The following is an 18,993-nucleotide window of genomic DNA, read 5'->3' as shown; positions in this document are numbered from 1 at the left end:
GAACAAATGTATTATTCCCTTCATGAGCAAGGCTTTGAAGGAGAGTCAGACAAGATCTGAATGAGAGAAAATAAAGGCAAATGATATATCTGATAAGAGGTTAATATCCAAAATACACAAAGAACTCGTACAACTCAACATCAAGGTGCGGGGGGGCGGGGGGGAACACGATTAAAAAATGGACAGAGGACCTGAAAAATTTTTTTTCAAAGAAGACATACAGATGGCCAACAGGCACATGAAAAGATGTTCAACATCATTAATTGTTGGGGAAATGCAAATCAAAGCCACAGTGAGATATGACCTCATACCTGGCAGAATGACTATCATCAGAAAGACAACAAATAACCAGTGCTGGCCTTTCTTCAATTTTTAGCACAATGAAGAAGGGTCTTTCGCATTTGAGTTTTTTCCATGCAAGCCTGTTAACTACAGGTTGAAATTTTGGTATAAGATATTATAAGTACAAACCACTCTTTGGTTCTAGTAATTCTACTACTGAAACAACTGAGGCAGTTTGAATTTTAGGATTAAGACCTGGTTCTCATTTTCCACCTATGAGACTTAGCAGTGTCTAGTTCTCAGGTCATTTTGATTTTAAGATTATTCAAAGTTTTTAATAGGCAAACAGAATTTACTTCTCAAGAGTTATATTTTTTATCGATAAATTAATTTAAAAGGTATTTTATTTCAAAAATATACTTTTTAAACCTAGAATATACAGAATATTAAAAGCATAATTTCCTTTTTTAAATATACTAAGGAGTTAGGATGAACAAATTATGGACCCCAAAAATGTGCAAATACAAAACGCTGTGCATAAAAAGTAATGTTTATAAATCCTAGGGAAAAATCCCTTTGCTATTCTTCACAGAAACAGAATAAACAATCCTAAAGTTTGTATGGACCCAGAAAAGACCCTGGACAGCCAAAGCAATACTGAGAAAAAGAACAAAACCAGAAGCATCACACTTCTAGATTCCAAATTACCCTACAAATCACAGTAATGAAACTGGTACTGGCATTGACAGACTGACCACTGAAACTGAATGGAGAGCCCGGAATTAAACTCTAAAATATAACGTCAACTCGTATTCAACAAGGAGCCAAGAGTGGGTATGGTGATGGGAAAACTGTAGAAACACATGCAGAACAATGAAAGTAGGCCCCTACATCACATGACTCACAAAAATTAACGTTAAGACCTGATACCATAAAACTCCTAGAAGTCATCGATATTTGTCTTGGCAATGACTTTTTTCTTACATAATGCCAAAAGGACAAACAACAAAAGCAAACATCAACAAATGAGACTAATCTAAAAAAGAAGTACAGTAAAAGAAACAATTAACAAAATGAAAAGACAACCTACTGAATGGGAGAACATTTTACAAACCCCATACCAGATAAGGGGTTAAAATCCAAAATATATAAAAGACTCATTCAGCTTAACAAAAGACAACGTGGTTTAAAAATAGGCAGAAGAACTAAACAGACATATTTTCAATGAGAAAATAAAAATGGCCAACAGACATATGGAAAAATGCTCAACATCACATCAGGGAATGCTAATCATCAGAGAAATTCAAATCAAAATCAAAATAACATCTTACCTCCCACATGTTAGAATGGTTATCATAAAGAAGACAAGGCATAAGGGGTGCTGGAAAGGGGACCTCTTAAACATGGTTGGTGGGAGTATAAATTAGCGTGGCCATTACAAAAAACAATATGATGGTTCCTCAAAAATATAAAAAAACAAATCTACCATAGGATCCAGCAATTTAATCTCTGGATATATACCCAGAAGAAAACATGATTTCTACAAGATACATGCGCTCCCATAGTTATCGCAGCATTATTTACAACAGCCAAGATAAGGCAACAATCCCAATGTCCATCAACGTATGAATGGATAAAAGCTGTAATACACAATGGAGTTTACTCAGCCATGAGAAAGGAGGATATCTTCGCACATACATAGATCTTGAGCACCTTATGCTAAATGAGATAAATCAGATAAAGAAAAGCAAGTACTGTATGAAACCACTTATATGTGGAATCTAAATAAATTAAACCTATAATAAACAGAGAGGACCTTCTTACCAGGGATCATGGGAAAGGGTGGGGCACCCACTGAGGATAAGGGTGTGGTGCTTAAGGGTAAAATTTCAACAAGCAGTAAATATGCCACAAGTAGTTAATGACAGTGTAATGAATACAGACAACAATACTGTACTATAATTATGTAATGTGATGAATACCACTAAAATAGCAATCATATTACATACAAATGTATCAAAGCAACATGCCATACACCTTAAACACACACTGTGTGTGTGTGCTTAGTAACTCAGTCGTGTCTGACTCTTCTGTGACCCCATGGATTGTAGCCTGCCAGGCTCCTCTATCCATGGGAATTCTCCAGGCAAGAATACTGGAGTGGGTACCCAGTCCCTTCTTCAAGGGATGTTCCAGACCCAGGGGTGAAACCTAGATCTGCGTTGCAGGTGAATTCTTTACCCTCTGAGCCACAAGGGAAGCCCAAACTCATTCCATATTACATGTTAAATTTGTTCAATAAAATATAAAGAAAAATAAAAACTTCCTTCACTAAGGAGATTTTATTATCATATGTTACTTCTAAACTTTTGCCATTTTATTCACTCTCTGTATCAATCTACTAAAAAAATTTACATATTTATTGTATCCATTTAGTACTGGAGGTGGTTCCTTGCTTTCTCTTTTATTAATTGCACTTACCTTTTTTAAAAAAGATTTTTTAAATGTACACCACTATTAAAATGTTTACTGAATGTGTTACAACATTGCTTCTGTTCTATGTTTTTTGGGGGGTTTTTCTGGCCACGAGTCGTCTGGGATCTCTGACCAGGAATTGAACCTGCATTGGAAGGCAAAGTCTTAACCACTGGGGAGTCTCACACTTATCCTTTAAAATGAATTTCTCAACAGTATTTTAACTCCCCCACATAATTTAAAATTCTTATATTATTTTTAGCAACCCCATTTTCCTTATATTTCTATCTGTCCTTGCAGACTGACTTAAGAGAGCCCTCTACTGGTGTGATGCTATGTGTCAAAAGACATTTTCTTTAAGCTTGCAGACAGGCATTAAGTTTTATGTTTTTTGGTAATATAATAATAATTGTATAATTCAAGTAAAACCTTTATTCAGAATAATGAAGTTATAAGGAGAAACTGCATGGTTCTATTAAAATACTCTTATCAAAGCGAATTATACTACTTAAGCAGCACAGAAATACCACTTTCAAATAACTGAACACTACTAATCTCAGTATGATAGACACTTGCTGTCATGTGGTGGAACTTTTAGATGACATCACATAACAACAAGGTATTTGATATATCAGTAACTGAAGTATGACAAACAAGCCGGAATCTCTATGTTAAGTGCCTCTGCCTCAAATAAGTCTGTTATTTGGTCTTTATTTATCATGTCCTGATTTTAATATAACAATGCCTTTAATAAAACTGCAAGTTTGAAAATATACTGGAGGAAAAAAATTACACTTAAATTGATTTAATTCTGAGAATAAGATATAAACGGAAATGACCAAATAGAAGTACATATTACCATAAAGTATTTTGCCAAGAGTATTCATGTTCAAATAAATGATGCAAAAATGTTCACAGTGGTTATTATTCGCTACAGATAAAATATGGAATCCAGCCAAGTGTCCACTGAAAGATGAGCAGAAAAGCGAAACGTGGTGTACATCCAATGGGATGTTATTTGGCCTTAACAAGGAAGGAAATTCTGACACGTCTACAATATGGATGAACCTTGAGGATAGTACACTAAGTGAAATATGCCAGCCACAAAAAGACCATGCTACATAATTCCATTTAGCATGAGATATCTGGAGTAACTAAAAATCACAGAGACAGAAAGTAGAATGGTAGCTGCCACGGGTCAGGGAGTGAGATGGGGAGCTACTGTTTAATGAGCATAGTTTCACTTTCATAAGACTATGCACAGTAGTCCCAAACTAGAAAACAACCCAGATTTTGACAAGCAGAGATAGGATGGATAAATTATGCTGTTTCCATAAAATGGGAAATCAAGCAGCTGTAAAAGCAAAGGAAAGGGATGCTGCCTAGGTAATTACATGGAAATAGTCATTGTATTTTATGTAATTTCATATAATATGAAGAAAAAAGTAGTATGTTGAATATTTTATATGGTTTGATATCTTTTGCGTAGGAAAAAATAAATTTATCTGTGAGTTGTAACAAATATCAACTCTGGAAGGCTACACTAGAAACTGATAATAGTAGTTCCTGTTAGTGCGGGAAAAGCATGTGAACTGGGCAGATGGAAAACAGCACTGGAACAGCTTTTACTACACATATAAATATGAACCATAGGACAGATGGCTAATCCCCAAAATGTCCTAATCATACAGTTTATGTCTGACAATACTAGTAAAACAACCACAAAACCCTTTGTAATCTTACCTGCAAACCAGCCCCATAAGAATCCTCACAATTTACATAATGTCCTAACATGGCATGTTGGGCTCGTAATTCATTATCCCTTATTCTTTCATGCAGGTGGGTAATTTGTTGCTTCTGCCTGCAAAACATAAGTTGGGGTCACATTACACAAAACATACTTTTATAAGTTGATCTAATTAAAAGCAGAATTTTCACTATTCTAATTTGGCATTAAGAGTCAGAAGTACGATCTTAAAATTCATAATAAGAAATCTTTTTAAATCACAGTACCATGAGATATGTTAAATATAGAAAAAAGTTCATACTGAGTACTTCTGGTTACTCAAAAGAACATAATCTTTTGTAGAATACTCTTTCTAGGTTCTGACAAAGTCATGCTTTGCTTTCTTTCTTCTTGCTGCCTAACATACAAACTGTTTCATTCTCAGTCAGGAATGCCTTTATCTTATTATCATTATTTCCATTCATCCAAATTCTTTTCAACATGCAATACCAACTGAAACATCTGAAAAAATTCATTGTAAGGGGTGACAGGCATTTTTATAAATATCATGTAGTTCAATTGCTGCGCTCTGCCTGCACCTTATCTACAACATCCAGGTTGCATGATCTACGCAGAAACATCACCAAGGATGCAGAACTCACATGGCAGCAGATTTACATCTCTTGATAGCGCTGAAATTTCATTTTAATGTAGCCTCATGCTGGACCCGGGCACACTGAAGTTCATATATTTCCTCAGTGGATCATAACTTACTCTAATCAAATGGTATAATTTTTGTGAATTTTTCCTAAAACATTTGAAAACTGCTAATGTGTCAGGCAACATGCTAAGAGTTTTATATGTATTACCATTAATCATCAAAAATTTAATAGTAAGACTCATAATGAAGTTATGAGAGATAGAGAGGGAAGACAGATTGAAATAAAAGAAGAGGTGACCAAAGGTATAGGGTGGAAAGAGGAAGACCAGTAAAATTTTACTAATTTGTTTATATTATACTATAAAGTATGTGATAACATGTCTAAAAACAAATGTAACATCTTAATTTAAAAATATTTTATTACTAAAAAATGCCATCATTTGAGCCCTGAGCATTGTGTATGTTTCACACTTAATTACATGTGGAAGTAAAATCACATTATAATTTTGCTAGGTAAACTTTTAAAATCAGTGGTGAATTCTCTGGTATAGTGTGGATTTTTTAAAAAAATAGAATTCATATTAAATGTCCTCCTAACTCATCTGCTTTATAACCTGGGATTTATGATCAGATTCCCAAAGCGAGGCATATGTGTACATATTAGGTTATTAAGAGTTATTAAAACTCCAATTTCACATATACGATCAATTAACAGATGAGATTTTGCTCACAGCAATTTACAGTACAGCTTTCATTTTGAGATAGATCTTGTAATGCAAGATGGGGTATTTATTTATTATATTTATATCATATTTATTCTCCATCACAAGTGTTGAATTAAGATTTCATTATTTTTATCAGTTTACTTGAGTATTTAATACAGTTTTAGTAGTGTGTTTCTAAGTTATTTTGCCTGTTTATACCTAGATATATTTATTGTTCAGTTGCTCAGCCATGTCCAACTCTTTGTGACCCCATAGACTGCAGCACGCCAGGCCTCCCTGTCCTTCATCATCTCCCGGAGCCTGCTCAAACTCATGTTTGTTGAGTTGGTGATGCAATCCAACCACCTCATCCTCTGTCGTCCCCTTCTCTGGCCTTCACTCTTTTCCATCAGGGTCTTTTAAAGAGTAGGCTCTTCGAATCAGGTGGCCAAAGAATGGGAGCTTCAGCTTCAGCATCATTCCTTCCAATGAATATTCAGGACTGATCTCCTTTGGGATGGACTGACTGGATCTCCTTGCAGTCCAAGGGACTCTCAAGAGTCTTCTCCTACATCACAGTTCAAAAGCATCAGTTCTTCAGTGCTCAACCTTCTTTATGTTCCAACCCTCACATCCATACATGACTACTGGAAAAACCATAGCTTTGACTAGACGGACCTTTGTTGGCAAAGTAATGTCTCTGCTTTTTAATATGCTGTCTAGGTAGGTCATAGCTTTTCTTCCATGGAGCAACTGTCTTTTAATATCATGGCTGCAGTCAGCATCTACAGTGATTTTGGAGCCCAAAAAATAAAGTCTCTGTTTCCGTTATTTCCTCATCTATTTGCCATGAAGTGATAGGACTGGATGCCATGATCTTGGTGTTTTGAATGTTGAGATTTAAGACAGCTTTTTCACTCTCCTCTTTCACCTTCGTCAAGAGGCTCTTTAGTTCCTCTTCACTTTTTGCCATAAGGGTATTTCTCCCGGCAATCTTGATTCCAGCTTGTGCTTCATCCAGCCCAGCATTTCGTATGATATTCTCTGCATAGAAGTTAAATAAGCAGGGGGACAATATACAGCCTGACATACTCCTTTCCCATCTGTAACAAGTCTGTTGTCCCATGTTCAGTTCTAACTGTAGCTTTTTGACCTGCATACAGGTTTCTCAGGAGGCAGGTCAGGTGGTCTGGTATTCCCACCTTTTTCAGAATTTTCCACAGTTTGTTGTGATCCACACAAAGACTTCAGCATAGTCAATGAAGCAGAAGTAGATGTCTTTCTGGAATTCTCTTGTTTTTTCTATGAGTCAATGGATGTTATCAATTTGATATCTGGTTCCTCTGCCTTTTCTAAATCCAGCTTGAACATCTGGAATTTCTCAGTTTATGTACTGTTGAAGTCTAGCTTGCAGAATTTTGAGCCTTACTTTGCTAGCATGTGAAAGGAGTACAATTGTGAGGTAGGTTGAACATTCTTTGGCGCTGCCTTTCTTCGAGATTGGAATGAAAACTGACCTTTTCCAGCCTGTGGCCACTGCTGACTTTTCCAAACTTGCTGGCATATTGAGTTCAGCACTTTACCAGCATCATCTTTTAGGATTTGAAATAGCTGAGCTGGAATTCCATCACCTCCATTAGCTTTGTTCACAGTGATGCTTCCTAAGGCCCACTTGACTTTGCACTCCAAGGTGTCTCGTTCTAGGTGAGTGATCACACCATCATGGTTATCTGGGTCATTAAGATCAGGAAGAAGGCAAGGATGTCCTGCTACCCACTGCTTTTCAGCATTGTCCCTGAAGCCCTAGCTAGTGAAGATATGAATGCAAAGTTTTGCAGCATCACACTGAGGTACAGGCATCTCTGAGCCTCATCAAGGAGCCTCCATTCCTCCCAGGAGAAGTACAAAGCAACGTCTTCAAAGCTTATACTGTTCCTGAGGTGGGTCCCTTAGTGCTGCCACTGTCATCAGACTCTGACCAGAGTGGACCGCGAGCGGCCGGGGGATGGGACACGCAGGTTCCACTCCAGGCCTGGCGCAGGGCACCTGGGGCGGCATTGTGGAACCTCAGAGCCACCTCTTTGGCACGTGGACAGCACCTCCTCTCACGCCTTTTAGGTCTCGTCACAGGGTCCCAAACCAGTGTTCCTGAACCAGAACAGATTCACTGGCAGTTTAAAAGAACGTAGGTATATAGCATCATAAAATTAATTTCTAAATCTATTTCGTTTCAAGGCCAGCTGCTATACTGTGTGAAATTCTATTCGGACACCAAACACTGTACCTTAGCACTGGACTTCACAACTCTTAGGGCAGAGTCCCCAGCAAGAAAGCCTCACTTCAGATGCCAGACAAAACCAACTGGCTACAAATCTGGTGAGTTCCCAAAATTTTTATTATAGAATTTCACTGCATGGGCATGACTGATTAAATCACCAGCTGTGTGACTGAATTCAATCTCCAGTCCCCTCCTCTCCCTGGAGGCTGAACTAGCTCCAAGACCCAACCCTCTGACAGGGTTGGTCTCTGGTGAACAGCCCAGGTCCTGAAGCAGATATCCAGGGCTTAAGAATCACCTCATTAGCATAAATGCAGGTGTGTTCTAGGGCTCATGAATAAAAAAGACTTGTATATATTCACCCTGCTTATTTAACTTATATGCAGAGTATATCATGAGAAATGCTGGGCTGGAAGAAGCACAAGCTGGAATCAAGATTGCCGGGAGAAATATCAATAACCTCAGATATGCAGATGACACCACCCTTATGGCAGAAAGTGAAGAGGAACTAAAGAGCCTCTTGATGAAAGTGAAAGAGAGTGAAAAAGTTGGCTTAAAGCTCAACATTCAGGAAACAAAGATCATGGCATCTGGTCCCATCACTTCATGAAAAATAGACAGGGAAACAGTGTCAGACTTTATTTTGGGGGGCTCCAAAATCACTGCAGATGGTGACTGCAACCATGAAATAAAAAGATGCTTACTCCTTGGAAGAAAAGTTATGACCAACCTAGATAGCATATTGAAAAGCAGAGACATTATTTTGCCAACAAAGGTCCATCTCAGTATGGATGTGAGAGTTGGACTATAAAGGAAGCTGAGCACCGAAGAATTGATGCTTTTGAACTGTGGTATTGGAGAAGACTCTTGAGAGTCCCTTGGACTGCAAGGAGATCCAACCAGTCCATCCTAAAGGAGATCAGTCCTGAGTGTTCACTGGACAGACTGTTGAAGCTGAAACTCCAACACTTTGGCCACCTGATGTGAAGAGCTGACTCGTTTGAAAAGACTCTGATGCTGGGAAAGATTGAAGGCGGGAGGAGAAGGGGACGACAGAGAATGAAGTGGATGGATGGCATCACCAACTCAATGGAGACGAGTTTGAGTAGACTTCTGGAGTTGGTGATGGACAGGGAGGCCTGGCGTGCTGTGGTCCATGGGGTTTGCGAAGAGTTGGACATGACTGAACAACTGAACTGAAATATTTAGTCTCCTTCCCAAGAACCCCGAAACAGTGGCTAGTCAGATTTCTTAGTATTGGACAAAATTTTAAGAAGATTTGTAGGTACTATACTGGAAATTGCAAGTAATGACAGAATGAGATTCTCCTCTGTGCCGACAGCATCATTTACTAATAGCATTAATTCAGCTGTCTCCACCGAGTGTAGCGGGTTTCCTCTCTAAATCAGGCTCCAGTACACTGACTTATCCTTATATTTTATCTGTTCAATTCAGCAGCAGGAGCCAAGCAACTTCTAAGTGTAAACCATTATAAGAACCATGAGTATCAGCAACAGCATAGATTAACCAAAAACCTTAGCTTCTTTTTCATTAAAATGAGGCTATTTCCTCTGAACAAATATTTAGTGAGTTTCTATTATGAGTAATAAAATATACTTGAAACTCTCTTCTGTGAAGGAGCTCAGAATCTACTGAGGAAAGACAATTACATAAATATAACTATTATATACATAAAACATATAATGAGGGTACTCTTTGTTAATGGCCACTATGCATCAGACAGGATTATGACTTTTTACACACACTCATTCTTTTAATCCTCATGCTGTACAGCTAGGTGGGAGAGGGGAGCTGCCTAGAACAGTGATCTTCGAAAATCTCACTTTTTGCTTAAGTAGTGAAACTCCTTGTACCCAGGCAGACGAGACAATCAATTTGCAAAAGGTCAAGTATCTTATTCTGAATTACCTAAATGGTTAGTATCAAGTATAAAGAATTAGGAAACCAGGTTTCCTCCTTTGAGCTGCTTTTGCAATTGAACTGTGTGCTTTTTCTCATAAGATAGGGGACATTTAAGAACAGTTTCTTTTTCTTAATTTTTTAAAAAATTTTATTTTATATTGGAGTATAGTTGATTAACAATGCTCTATTAGTTTCATATGTACAGCAAAGTGATTTACTTACATATATAAATGTATATTCTTTTCCAAATTCTTTTCCCATTTAGGTTATTACAGAATATTGAACAGATTTCCCTGTGCTATATACAGTAGGTCCTTGTTGGTTATCTATTTTAAAAATACATCCATGTCAATGCCAAACTTTCAATCTATCACTCTGATCATTTCCCACTGGTAGCCATAAGAACAGTTTCTATAGCAGCTAATTTTCCTTAACATTTGATCTTCTTTGATTAACCAAAATCTATAAAAGCTATAGGCATGGTAAAAAAAAAAAATTTTTTTTCTCATGCAATCATGAACAACTTGATATTTTCAGGAATAATATACAGTGTACAATTTTTAGTTAAGTGACGTTCAAGGTATCATCAACCACACCATATTCCAAAACAGAAAAGTTTAGCATCTTCACTCTCAGCTTCATCCAGGAAGAAACTAAATCCTGTCATCTCTGTCTCTGAAATACCCTCTGTATGTGTTATCACAATTTTAAAGGCCATTAGTCTAATCTGGTTCCTAGAAGAAAGATATCCTATTATTTTGTTCTCAATTTTAATACTATATGTGTTATATAAAGATTTTTATACATGAACATTTTTTGCTTTTAAATTCTGATTCTATTGCTACAGAAAGAAGAGCTACTTTTTCTTCCTCTTATACAATATCAAATGCATTAATCATCATAAATTTTATAACAGACTTGTAAAATATCGAAGATTATTTAAGACACTGGGTGCAGTATACTATTCACAAAAACACCCATAATTATTCCCTTCCCTGTATTACTTACACTCCTTTTGTTCCTTTTGTCCACAGGTGAAGTCTCCTGGCCTTGTGACCAATCAGAACACAGAGGAAGTGATTCTGTGCCACTTCCGAGCCTAATCTCCAAGAGAACGTGTATGCTTCATTTCCTCTTTGAGCTTCAACCAGCCACCCTACGAACAAACCCTGGCTAGAATACTGCAGGGTAACAGACCCCTGCAGATGCTTGTATGGGAGCTACAGGCCATCCAGGTGCGGCTAGCCAGGCCAGCCAACTCCTACTCATGACAATGCAGAAGATATAGGCAGTTCTCCAAAGAAGACACACAGATGGCCAAAAGATACATGAAAAGATGCTCAACACTGCTAATTACTAGAGAAATGCAGATCAAAACTACAATTAGGTATGACCTCACACCAGTGAGAATGGCCATCAACAAAAAGTCTACAAATAATAAGTGCTGGAGAGGGTGTGGAGAAAAGGGAACCTTCCTATACTGTTGGTGGGAATGAAAACTGGTATAGCTACTATGGAGAACAGTATGGAGGTTCCTTAAAAAACTCAGAGTGGAGCTACCATATGATCCTGCCATCCCATTCCTGGCCATATATCTGGAGAAAACTATAACTTGAGAAGATATGCACCCCGATGTTCACTGCAACACTGTTTACAACAGCCAAGACATGGGAACAACCTAAATGTCCACCAACAGATGAATGGATAAAGATGTAGTACCCATAAACAACAGAATATTATGCAGCCATAAAAGAGAATGCAGTAATGCCATCTGCAGCAACATGAATGGGTCTAGAGAGTATCGTACTAAGTCCAGGATAAATATTTTACAGGAAAAAAATATGGTATCGTTCATATGTGGAATCTAAAATATGATACAAATGAACTTATTTACAAAACAGAAACTCACAGACACAGAAAACAAACTTATGGCTACCAAAGGAGAAAGATGGCAGGGATGGATAAATTAAAAACAAGAGTAACACAGTGTATAGTGTTAGTCACTGAGTCGTGTACGACTCTTTGTGATCCCATGGACTGTAGCCTACCAGGTTTCTCTGTCTGTGGAATTCTCCAGGCAAGAATACTGGAGTGGGTTGCCATTTCCTTCTCCAGGGGATCTTCCCAATCCAGGGATCGAACCCAGGTCTCCTGCACTGCAGGCAGATTCTTTACCATCCGAGCCACCACATACACATGTAAGGGCCTACAGTATAGCAGAAAGAACTATACTCAATATTTTGTAATAAACCTACATGATAAAAGGATCTGAAAAGGTTATTTATATGTAAATATATATGAATATATATACACATACAGATATATATGAATCATTTAGCTGTATACCTATACATTGTAATCAACTATACTTCAATAAAAAAAATTTTTTAATTAAAACAAGAATTGGCCAACTGAGCAGCTCTGAATGATTTTGGATTATTTCCTTAGTATCCTTCTATATATACAAAATTGATAAATATAAATATGTTTAATAGACTATATTAATAATAACCTGTATTTCTTACTTCCACAGACTGAATGCTGGGAGCCTTCCCCGAGATTCATACATTAAATCCTAATGCCCAACATTAGAAGGTGGTATAGAAGGTGGAGGGTCTTTGGGAAGTGATAAGGTCACGAAGACAGAGTTCAAACAAATGCAATTAGGATCACTACAAAAGCAGCTCTGGAGAGTTCCCTTGCCCCTTTCACCACATGAGGCTACAGCAAGAAGATGGCCATCTATGAACCAGGGAGTTGGCTCTCACCAGATTCTCACTGAATTGGTCAGTGCCTTGGACTTCCCAGCCTCTAGAAGTGGGAGAAATAAATATTTATTGTCTATAAGCATTCTATTATTTTCCTGTTTCTTTGCATTGTTCATTTAAAAAGGCATTCTGATCTCTCCTTGCTATTCTCTGGAACTCTGCATTCAGATGGGTATATCTTTCCTTTTCTCCTTTGCCTTTCACGTCTCTTCTTTTCTCAGCTATTTGAAAGGCCTCCTTAGACTACCATTTTGCCTCCTTGCATTTCTTTTTCTTGGGGATGGTTTTCATCAGCGCCTCCTGTACAATGATGCTGGGAAAGACTGAAGGCAGGAGGAGAAGAGGATGACAGAGGATGAGGTAGTTGGATGGCATTACCGACTCAAAGGACATGAGTTTGAGCAAACTCTGAGAGATGGTGAAGGACGGGAAAGACTGGCGTGCTACAGTCTACGGGATCACAAAGAGTCCAACATGACTGAGTAACTGAACAATAATAAGCTACCCAGTCTATGATATTTTGTTATAGCAGCCCACATGAACTAAAACATCTATTAACTTATACTCAACAGAATGGTATAATGGTGTCTAAAAAATAATAAAAGCTGAGTGATTCTCACTGAGGACAAACCAATTCATATTAATGAAGGTCTGAATTTTGGTCTGTTTAAAAACAGCATCAATTTCGAGTATATACAATAAATTAAGTATTAAAAATATATATCCAACTGTGTCTATACATAAAATTCACTTATACTAGAAACATCTGATATTTTAAGATAGCTTTTCATAGAATCAATTGTAACGATCTCTTGCAGTCTTCATCCATTTACCAGGCATGGACGTTATCAAGCACTAAGCACATGTACTACATGCCAGGCTCTGTTCAAGATGTTGAGAACACAGTGGAGAATAAGGAAGTCAGAAGGTCTATGCACTGGTTTATATTCCAGCAGATTGTGCTTAACATTAAGTTTCTAAGCAAAATCTTTTGAAATTTCAACTATTAAATTATTTAAAGGTTTGAATAAGGATTTAATTTGAAGATTAAAATAGCTAGTACTTTATCTCATAAAAGCACATTAAAATAAGTAGTAACTAGCACTGATTAAGAAAAAATGCCTTCTCAAGCTATCTTCCAATTACCATGATAGGCAACAGGTTTAATTATCCCCAAAGTATAACCAATATAGATCATAAATAATTAAGTAATATTAAGATTTATTGCTTAGAATAATCAGGAGTCTATTCAGTTTAAAATAATTTTTTTTTCAGAGCTTTGGTACTCAAATAGGCAAAATTTCGGAAATGTCTGGGACTGGGAATAGACAGAATGAGACTTCAATGTCCTTCTAAGGTTCTATTTCTTAAACTCTAAGTGGTAGGTACAAAGATTGCAAACAGAACTACCTTATGACCCAGCAATCCCACTGCTGGGCATACACACCAAGGAAACCAGAATTGAAAGAGACACGTGTACCCCAATGTTCATCGCAGCACTGTTTATAATAGCCAGGACATGGAAACAACCTAGATGTCCATCAGCAGATGAATGGATAAGAAAGCTGTGGTACATATACACAATGGAGTATTACTCAGCCGTTAAAAAGAATTCATTTGAATCAGTTCTGATGAGACGGATGAAACTGGAGCCGATTATACAGAGTGAAGTAAGCCAGAAAGAAAAACACCAATACAGTATACTAACACATATATATGGAATTTAGGAAGATGGCAATGACGACCCTGTATGCAAGACAGGAAAAAAGACACATATGTGTATAACAGACTTTTGGACTCAGAGGGAGAGGGAGAGGGTGGGATGATTTGGGAGAATGGCATTCTAACATGTATACTATCATGTAAGAATTGAATCGCCAGTCTATGTCTGACGCAGGATACAGCATGCTTGGGGCTGGTGCATGGGGATGACCCAGAGAGATGTTATGGGGAGGGAGGTGGGAGGGGGGTTCATGTTTGGGACGCATGTAAGAATTAAAGATTTTAAAATTTAAAAAATAAAAAACTAAAAAAAAAACACAAAAAAAACCAAAGATACTTACTTTATTAATCTACACTTCTGCATGCCTGAAATACTCAGTAATAAAAAAAAAAGACTCACCGATCAATTACAATCTCTTTCTGCCTTAGCAGCCCTTCTTTTATTTTCAGCACTGATTCCCACTTACTGAAATCTTGATAGCCGGGAGGTGAGTAACTTTGACGAGATGATCCAGACAAAACCTGCACAAACATGTGTACACTGTTAGTATACTAAAAGTGGCTAAAGGGAATATTTATATGTCATCTAGTATTTTCCCAATGATTTTCATAAAAAAAAAAATTTAAACTACACCTGTGAATACAACATAACATGAAGAATTTCAAGAAAGTTCTAAAGTAAATGTACAAATCTAACCAAGAATCGGTAGACAGCAGAGCACATTATAGTACTAATGTATGATGTTGGCCTCATTATCTTGTGGAAGCTTTCTGGAAATGAGAAGTTAATCACTGCCTAAGGAAGGAGTGCGGTAAGGCTAGACTAGACTGTGTGTATCACCAGAAGGGCTTCCACATCTTGAAACTGCCATTCACCACATTGTAAGGCTAGACTAGACTGTGTATGTATCACCAGAAGGGCTTCCATGCTTGAAATTGCCATTCACCACATCATAAGGCTAGACTAGACGGTGTATATATCACCAGAAGGGCTTCCACATCTTGAAATTGTCATTCACCACATCATCCTTTAATTACATTAAAACTTCAAAAGCTAAAATATCTTCCCAAAGTAGTAAATATAGCCATAGAAAATGACTATTAATCAGATAATCTAGATGACTGCCGGTCTCTAGCGTAACATTTAGAAAAAAAAAAAAATCTGTTTAGACTTTTAAAAATATTTGAGGTATTTAAACAACACAAACAACAACAAAACCAATGTAACATATCTTCAAACTCCTATCACTGAAACAAAATTAAAATTTTAATACTGGTGGTACTGGCTGAACTGACTCCTCAAAATGATGCTGAAGTTCTAACCCCTAATACCTCAGAATGCAGCCTCGTTTAGAAATATAGACTCTGCAGATAAAGTCAAGATGAAGTCATTAGACTAACACAAAAGGGGAAATGTGAACACAGACACGCACAGTGGGAAGACTGTGTAAAGAGATGAACATAACACGATTGCCAGAAAGCCACTAGAAACCAGCCTGAAACAGACTTTTATTCACAGCCCTCAGGAGAAATTCATTCTGCTGACACCTTGATTCTGAACTTTTAACCTCCAGAACTGTGAGACAGAAATTTCTGTTGTGTAAGCTACCTTGTTTGTCTGTTATGGCAGCTCTAAGAAACTAACACAATTGGTAAATCAAACAGGAACACAAATTCCTTGGCAAACTAAGAGATGCTACACGAACACCAAAAAGCAACTTTCAAGGAATTCAAACTTGCAGCAGTATCTTTATCCTTTGCTTTCCAAAGATCTACCGACAAGACTTGTTTCTGAATAAACCAGTAACTGGGTGACATCAACTAGTCCTAGATTAAACCTTTAAAATGCCTGTCAAGTAATCCTAGGACAGGATGTTTCAGGCAGCAGCAGATGACCAGACTAAGAATGCTAGAAACCAGGTGATAACAGGGTACTTCACTTTGTCAAATGGGCAGATATTTGGAGTCAGGGTGACACACAGGGTTATAGAGACAGGCTAGTCAGAGATTTAGCTTTTGAATTTTATTCTTTCTTCTGCCTAATATACAACTCAGGTTGATATGGGGCCAACATGCGCCAGTACGGATACATCAGTTGTTGCAGTCCCAAAGCATTTTCACTGTGGTTGAAAATAGATGCTGCCCAAACACCTTGAAAGGCCTTCCCTAGTGGCTAAATGGTAAAGAATCTCCCTGCAATGCAGGAGACCCAGGTTCAATCCCTGGGTCAGGAAGAGGCCCTGGAGAAAAAGATGGAAACCCACTCCAGTATTCTTGCCTGAAGCCACAGTCCATGGGGTCGCAAAGAGTCAGACATAATTGAGCCATTAACACTTTCAAACCCCCTGAATGTCCTATCCACTACCTAGGCCACTCCTCAGAGCTTTCCATCACCCAACAAAGAGTCACTTCCTGGCATAAACGGGGGCCTTCAGGACACCACTCACGGCATCCTTCCTGACTGGCTAGTTGCTGCTAATCAGTCTCTCAAAATTCTCCCATTTCAACACTGTCTACCAGCTTATATGTAGCCACCAGAGCCAGGATTCAAATACAGGGAGCCCAACAAAATAGTACCACACTCTCACTCTTTCTATTACGGCCCAGCTGACCAAGAAGGTATTTCAAATTTCATATCATAGGAGCTGAAAAAATGTTTGACAGTAACTGCTCTTAAAAACTTAAGAGAGAATTAAGCACTATAAACAATATTGCTGATGTTAAGAGAAAGTCTGCTTATCACAACTCCATGTTACTTCAGTTCAGTTCAGTCGCTTAGTCGTGTCTGACTCTTTGCGACCCCATGAATCACAGCACGCCAGGCCTCCCTGTGCATCAACAACTCCCGGAGTTCACTCAAACTCACATCCATCGAGTCAGTGATGCCATCCAGCCATCTCATCCTCTGTCGTCCCCTTCTCCTCCTGCCCCCAATCCCTCCCAGCATCAGAGTCTTTTCTAATGAGTCAACTCTTTACATGAGGTGGCCAAAGTACTGGAGTCTCAGCTTTAGCATCAGTCCTTCCAATGAACACCCAGGGCTGATCTCCTTCACAATGGACTGGTTGGATCTCCTTGCAGTCCAAGGGACTCTCAAGAGTCTTCTCCAACACCACAGTTCAAACGCATCAATTCTTTGGCGCTCAGCTTTCTTCACCGTCCAACTCTCACATCCATACATGACCACAGGAAAAACCATAGCCTTGACTAGAAGGACCTTTGTTGGCAAAGTAATGTCTCTGCTTTTGAATCTGCTATCTAGGTTGGTCATAACTTTCCTTCCAAGGAGTGAGCGTCTTTTCATTTCATGGCTGCAGTCACCATCTGCAGTGATTTTGGAGCCCCAAAAAATAAAGTCTGACACTGTTTCCATTGTTTCCCCATCTATTTCTCATGAAGTGATGGGACCAGATGCCATGATCTTCGTTTTCTGAATGCTGAGCTTTAAGCCAACTTTTTCACTCTCCTCTTTCACTTTCATCAAGAGGCTTTTTAGTTCCTCTTCACTTTCTTGCCAAAAGGGTGGTGTCATCTGCATATCTGAGGTTATTGATATTTCTCCCAGCTATCTTGATTCCAGCTTGTGCTTCTTCCAGCCCAGCATTTCTCATGATGTACTCTGCATATAAGTTAAATAAGCAGAGTGACAATATACAGCCTTGACGTACTCCTTTTCCTATTTGGAACCAGTCTGTTGTTCCATGTCCAGTTCTAACTGTTGCTTCCTGACCTGCATACAGGTTTCTCAAGAGGCAGGTCAGGTGGTCTGGTATTCCCATCTCTCTCAGAAATTTCCACAGTTTATTGTGATCCACACAGTCAAAGGCTTTGGCATAGTCAAGAAAGCAGAAATAGATGTTTTTCTGGAACTCTCTTGCTTTTTCCATGATCCAGCGGATGTTGGCAATTTGATCTCTCATTCCTCTGCCTTTTCTAAAACCAGCTTGAACATCTGGAAGTTCACGGTTCACATATTGCTGAAGCCTGGCTTGGAGAATTTTGAGCATTACTTTACTAGCGTGTGAAAGTGAAGTTGCTCAGTCATGTCCGACTCTTTGCAATCCCATGGACTGTAGCCTACCAGGCTCCTCCCTCCATGGGATTCTCCAGGCAAAAGTACTGGAGTGGGCTGCCATTTTCCTTCTCCAGGGGATCTTCCCGACCCAGGGATCGAACCCGGGTTTCCCATATTTCAGGCACTTTAACCTCTGAGCCACCAGGTTACTAGCATGTGAGATAAGTGCAATTATGCGGTAGTTTGAGCATTCTTTGGCATTGCCTTTCTTTGGGATTGGAATGAAAACTGACCTTTTCCAGTGACTATCAATTTAATGGGTAGTCATTTCATGCAATTTAGTCAAACTGTAGTTCAAACAGGAATTCATTAAAAGTGGTAACAGCTAAGACCATATTAATAATTCTAAAACTCAACATAAGTTGTGGAAATTATCAGA

The 18,993-nt window shown here is 38.3% G+C and overlaps 1 protein-coding gene across 1 annotated transcript in view; it reads right to left on the bottom strand.

The window, feature by feature from the left end:
* CEP85L (centrosomal protein 85 like) overlaps positions 1 to 18,993 on the bottom strand; it is a 147,050-nt gene that overhangs the window by 38,513 nt on the left and 89,544 nt on the right. Inside the window, exons 4-5 of the mRNA XM_018053019.1 lie at positions 14,940 to 15,061; positions 4,501 to 4,618 (exon numbers count right to left, since the gene is read on the bottom strand). Coding sequence (XP_017908508.1) covers positions 4,501 to 4,618; positions 14,940 to 15,061 — 240 coding nt within the window. The remainder of the gene's footprint in view (positions 1 to 4,500; positions 4,619 to 14,939; positions 15,062 to 18,993) is intronic.

The sequence above is a fragment of the Capra hircus genome, chromosome 9, assembly GCF_001704415.2.
Source record: "Capra hircus breed San Clemente chromosome 9, ASM170441v1, whole genome shotgun sequence".
Classification (NCBI taxonomy): domain Eukaryota; kingdom Metazoa; phylum Chordata; class Mammalia; order Artiodactyla; family Bovidae; genus Capra; species Capra hircus.
Note: the sequence above shows the minus strand (reverse complement) of the source record. Positions and strands in the feature narration are given on the sequence as shown.